Source organism: Sinocyclocheilus anshuiensis, unplaced genomic scaffold (genome assembly GCF_001515605.1).
Source record: "Sinocyclocheilus anshuiensis isolate Anshui unplaced genomic scaffold, SAMN03320099.WGS_v1.1 scaffold86, whole genome shotgun sequence".
Lineage (NCBI taxonomy): Eukaryota > Metazoa > Chordata > Actinopteri > Cypriniformes > Cyprinidae > Sinocyclocheilus > Sinocyclocheilus anshuiensis.
The window spans coordinates 3,591,112-3,597,020 of NW_015547662.1; the positions used below are offsets into that span (position 1 = coordinate 3,591,112).

General features: G+C 37.3%; 1 protein-coding gene across 3 annotated transcripts in view; it reads left to right on the plus strand.

Moving 5' to 3' along the window:
- The first annotated feature begins 7 nt into the window (after positions 1-7).
- Positions 8-5,909, plus strand: part of LOC107702382 (testican-3-like) — a 34,641-nt gene continuing 28,739 nt past the window's right edge. For 2 of the 3 annotated variants that reach the window (XM_016504683.1, XM_016504684.1), the window contains exon 1: positions 8-287. In XM_016504683.1, the coding sequence (XP_016360169.1) occupies positions 144-287 (144 nt within the window). In that variant the 5' untranslated portion in view covers positions 8-143. The remainder of the gene's footprint in view (positions 288-5,909) is intronic. The other variant, XM_016504685.1, reaches the window with a different exon arrangement.

Genomic DNA, 5,909 nt, shown 5'->3' on the forward strand with positions numbered 1-5,909 from the left:
GAGAGAGAGAGAGAGAGAGGTTGGTGAAGATCAGTTGAGTCTTAGCACGGAGATCCGCAGTCAATGACAGCGCTCACATTCTCCTCTTGAAGGTGACGCACGAGGGATTATTGTCACGGTTATTCGCCGTGTTTATCGGTGTGATGATTTCTCTCTCGGTCTCGATGCAGATGCTTGTGCTGGTCGGTGTGTGCGCGCTGCTGATCGCCGGAGCTTCTGCCCGCAACGACAACGGCAATTTTTTGGACGACAAATGGTTGACCGGGAGATGGGACAAATTCAGAGATGTGAGTGCTTCATAATAGTTGCTCATTCCCTAAATCTAGTGAGCTGCCTACCTAGGCGGCGTTTTTGGGCATCGCAAGCGCGTTTGAATTGATGCTGACTAGATAGGCAGCTCGCTCGGTTTTGAGACACTGCCTGTAATTTGGGTCCGTGTGTGTTGTTTGAGAGTGTGTGTCATGTCTTCTTACGGTAAGAAGCTAAATGTTTAGTAAGAAGCAGCATGTGATTTCATTTGGCCTGTATAAAAGGCCAAGTACGGCTTTCGTAAATCCGCATGTTTTGTATGAATTCAGTATATTACGGAAGACAGTCACCGGTCAGTTAGACTCAGTGCGTCACTTCTGCGCCGCTAAGTGGGCTTTGGAACGGCTGTTTTAACCATCCACGGGCTAATACACTAAAGACGAGGTCTGAACTAGCTTTGTGTCTTTCATCCTGAGCACTTGGGTTTGTTAAATACAAAGACCAGAAATGAGAGCATCTTACAAACAACAACAAGTATTTCTTTCACCTGCGGATGCTGCGATGCTTGATGCGTGTGCGTGCGTGCATGTGTTAGTGCAGTGATTTTCAACCGTGGTACACTTACCCCAAAGATATTTTACCTGGTTATAAGGATTTTGCTTTGTTAAACGTATAAAACGGTAATTATGACTTATTAAATTAGGCCTATATATATAAAAATAGGACATTCAAATTAAAACTCATTTTAAAATCAATATGCTGCACGTGTGATGAAAGTCAGAACAAATACATGATTGTGAGTGTGATGTTGATATACAGCCATTAATGAACAAGACGTAGATGCTGAGTAACTTCAGGCAAAAATAGGCAGGTTAGTTAGTTTGTATGTTTCTTCGTTGTCAACAAAAATAATTCTAAAAGAAGGCAAAGCATCACGCTTGTGCATGTCAGATGTCAGTCTGAAATAGTGTATATGTGATTTCTGCTTCCCACTCAAAGCATTCTGTAATCACGCTTCCATTTCCCACTCTCTGCACACTTGTAAACCCTGCTTTATGGAAAAAAAGCACATTAAAACGCCGCTCGGCCAATTAAATTCAAGGAACTATTGAGTAAACATATTAATGATAATGCTAAATATATTCAGTATAATATAATGTAGATGGAACTCATTTCTGGTTTAGTGTTTAAGATATAAGACAAAGAAATACTGGGAAACACTGTGTTAGACCAAAATACTAAGATGCATAGAACAATGAATGTTTTAAATCTGTACACAGTAACTGGCAAACCAAAAGTGACAAGCCCTGATGGCTTGTCTGAATGCACATCAACATCAAAACAACAATCAAGATGTGTCGAGTTACATAACAAGGATCTTTCTAAACATGATGTTAATTGACAGTGAGCGCTCAGTGTAATGATATCATCTGGACCAGAGGACTTCCATTTCCTCCTGTGTGCCTATTTGCGGTAATGTTGTTTATGTAAGGGATGTAGTTAAGACAGTCACATGGGTGGCGTAGGTCTCAAACACAGAGCGTGACAAATTAGAACTGTTTCACTACCTGATTATTCTCTCTCTCTCCTATTCTTTTATTGTATACATACTCTCATTTCAGTGAATTATTGAAGTGCACTTTATGAGAATGCCAGTAAAAACTAACACGTTTAAACTGGTAGAGTCAAGAACACCAATGACATTGACACTGACTCAGTATCAAGAACGTCAAGGCCATAGACGCCATTTAAAGGGGTCATATGATGTTGCTAAAAAGAACATTATTTTGTGTATTTGGTGTAATGAAATTAGAGACCTGCACTCCCGCATGACCCAACGCAACAGGGTGTGGCGCGGGGCAACTCTTGATGGGCGAGTGCGGGTGCGGGCAGGAAGAGACTCGATTTCTGATTTCTGGAACGCAATGGCCAATCAGAGGTGATCAAGTTAGAATCTACTCACTGCAGTGCTGAAATTGCGTGCTCACGAATCCTCTCATTTTAGACACTCTGAAAGATTCATTGTGCATATATTTAGTATATTTAGTGTTATAACAGAGCTTTATGAGATCGCGATTAACTGAGATGTCAGCTTTTTGTGATAATAAAGGAAGTGTGCTGCTCGCATTCTGCCATGCCAAACCATGAACGCAGCAGCCCAAGCTTGCTTTCCGTAAAAAATAACAGTGGTTGTGAATGTTGATGCTTAGTCTAAATTACAAATATTTTATCGGTAGTAGTTTGTTATGTTTATGCTGGGATGTTGTGGAGCTTAGGAGATGTTACAGAACCATTTCATGTAAATTTCTTCAATGTACTTAAAACAATCTATATAGATTACTTTTATGCGGGCTTTTGCGGGCGGGAGCGGGACAAAACATGAATGTCGCGGGCGGGAGCGGGACCAGATAAGATATATTTAGACTTTAGTCTTTGCAACTTTACAGATCTTCGTTATGCACCAAGAGCTTGTAGCACTTCAAAGAGAAAGGAAACATTGAAATCGCATCATATGACCCCTTTAACTAAACAATTAAGGAAACATGATGCATTGACATTTTAATACCTGAGATTCTTAATAACTGTAATGCTACTTTAATTTAGACAATTAGTATTTTATTGCTTAATAAAAGCAAAAGTCTCATTCCGCTAATATGTTCTTGTCAAAACAACTAAAGGCTTCTTGTTCAACAAATTGTAAATTAGCAACTTTTGAGATTTGTATTTGCCTTAATTTTATTCACACAAATTTAATATGAATATTTGTCCCTGAAGAATACAACATTTTGCGAAGCAAAGATATTACTGTATGTGCAGTAGTTTTCTATAGATAACATCGGCCTCAACAATTGTCACAAAAACACTTCATGACAATCAACAAACATTAGGAAAAAAGATAAACTATATTAATATAAAACAAATAACTAGTTAAGACAAAAGTAGTTAAAGGGTAGTTCACAAAAATATAAATTCTGTCAAAAGAAATCTTTTGTGTTTCACAAGGAAATGTATACAGGTTTGGCACAATATGAGGGTGAGCAAATGATGACAAAATTTTCCTTTTTGGGAGAACTATCTCTTTAAGACAAAGAAAGAACAAGTCAACATTAAAATAATAATTCTGTATCAATAACCATGTAATGAATTCATGATGCAATGCATGCTGGGAATTCACAGACCCTTAATCAGCAACTTAATCAGCAATAATAAACTGTTTGGACAACTCTCAAGTTTAGATGGAATTTTGTGTTTTTCTGTAGAAGTTGAAGTAATTCAAATTCCGTAATCTGCGACTCAAAGACCTCATATGCTGGATAAACCATCATTCCCTTTTTATTTTACAGTGCATGCACACATGCACTCACTGAAAACTCGCTCTCTCAGTTGTCTTCTCTTGCTTCTTTTCATTTCAGCTTCGCAGCTAAAGGCACATCAAAGATTACTTAGGCTTTCGATGTGACACTTCAGGCCATCAGTAAAGAGAAAGTGATTTATGCAGATTAGTTGTTCAGCAAACGCGGCTCAACAAGATTTTTCCCCGTAATCAACTGGCCCTTACAGCAAAGCAATTACTGAAAGACTCTGAGCCCTAAAATCACAGACCCCCAATCACATTTAAGCTTTGAGACGCCACACATGTAAGGGAAGCACGGGCTGTCAAGCTTTTGTTTGGTGAAGTGTGTGTGGCTTTGTTAGATTGACAGGCTGAAAATGGCCATCAGTGATCCCCCTGCAGTGTCAAACATCTTCTGTCTCTCTCACACACACATAAACACACTCTTGACTTCACTGTCAGCTGTGCTATAGTGACATTTTTAACGCTCTATCAACTTCAGCCTAATGTCGCCAGAGGAGGTAGGAAAAGAGAATGGAGAATTTTCTGTGACTTTGTGAGAGGCTTGAATGAGAAGCACAGCCAATCTATAAGCATGTGTTTAACTTCGGTGTAAAGGACACGTCTGGAAAGCATCCTCGAAACAGGAAGGACTATATCTCACAAAAAGGAAAAGCTGCAAGGCTTTTGCAGTACTAAAATGACATGTACATTTCATCAATCCAAAAGAATCCAATCTGATTTCAAATTCCAAAGTACTGTTTGTTTAAACCCTAAAATGATTCATATCTGCATTTACATGTGCATTACATGTATTCCACGTTCAGAACTGGAAAGAAAATACCACGATAATGTCACAGAAGCTACCACGAGAATAATTATCATTTTTGCCTTGATGACATGTGTCAATAAAATGAGTATATAAATTGTTTAAATTGTTATTGTAAATAATTATATGATTAAATGGAAAAAGAAAATGATTAAATTATAAATGGTTATAAATGAATGAACGAAGAGCTGAAGATCTTTTTAACAAATATTCCTCCACTGACCAGTTCATTAAATGTGCTTTTAAGATGTAAAACATATTTAAACATACACATGGCACTGCACATATTGACATATGCAAACTATTTTTAGTCTGATTGAGAAAATATCAGATTCAGGCATTTACATGCTTATTTTTTCCTGTTGTTAGGATTATTGCAGGTCTAAACCAACCAATCAAATCGTAATTTTATACAGATCAAGCTCAGTTGGAACTATTCAGGTATTTATTTGAAGGCTTTTCATTCTGATTGAGCCATCAATCTGATTACTAATGGTTAATTTGGTAGCATGTAAACACAGCTAGTGAAATCACAAAATAAAAGCCAAAGTTACTGATAAACTTTTCAGTTGACAAAGTTCATCAATTAAATTGCCAGTTAACTGAGATTTGAACTTAGTTTACTAAAAAGATTATTTAAGTTTACTTAAAAAGTAAATTAATAAATTATTATTACTATAAGAAAATAATCTCTCTAAAAATCTCTCAGTAAATTCAAGATGTAAACTCCCCCCCCCCCAATTCTTCAGATTTGTTTTTTTTCTTTCTTTTTTGAAAACGGGGCCTTCAAGTGAAAATGTTTGAGAACCACAACTTTAGAGCAAGAAACATTCCTGTTTATTCATTTGTAGGACTGTTGATCGATTTTGAATGGTGCAATAAAAATGTCCCCCTGGGAAATCACTATTAGATCTTCCCAGCAAAGACATTACCAATATTATTGATATTATTACTCCGTGTCTACCTTATCGTGACAGGCCTAATTTTAAATGTATTATATTTATTAATATAAATATAATATTCTGACTCCCTGCTTGAGAACTGTTCAAGTAACTTCAATGCAGTAAATACTTTAAATAAGTATGCTAAATACTTTGTTAGCTTGTAGTTTAGCTGATTACTTTTTGAAAAGAGCAGCTTGACTATAGAAGTCTAAATTGGAGATGACTAAACTTTAAAGCCACAGTTTCAAATTAGAGTCTACTGAGCAGTGATCATAGTCTGCAGTCCCAATGGTAGTGACCTCATCAAATGGGTTTTCATTGCCAACAGTCGCTGTCACTCATTTTGCCAGAAATCATCAGCTGTCTTTAAAAATGAATGACTTTGTCACTGTAAATTGCTGTCAGCCTGAATGCCCCTGAAGAGCTGGTTTTTATCGCTTGTATCGTGTAGCATCTGGTGTGGCATGGACTGATTCTGTTCTGATTCTATGTAGCTTCTGCTCTCTCTGTAGGGTTGCATGTTCCTGTTTGTGGTGCCCTTGTGAACGCGAAT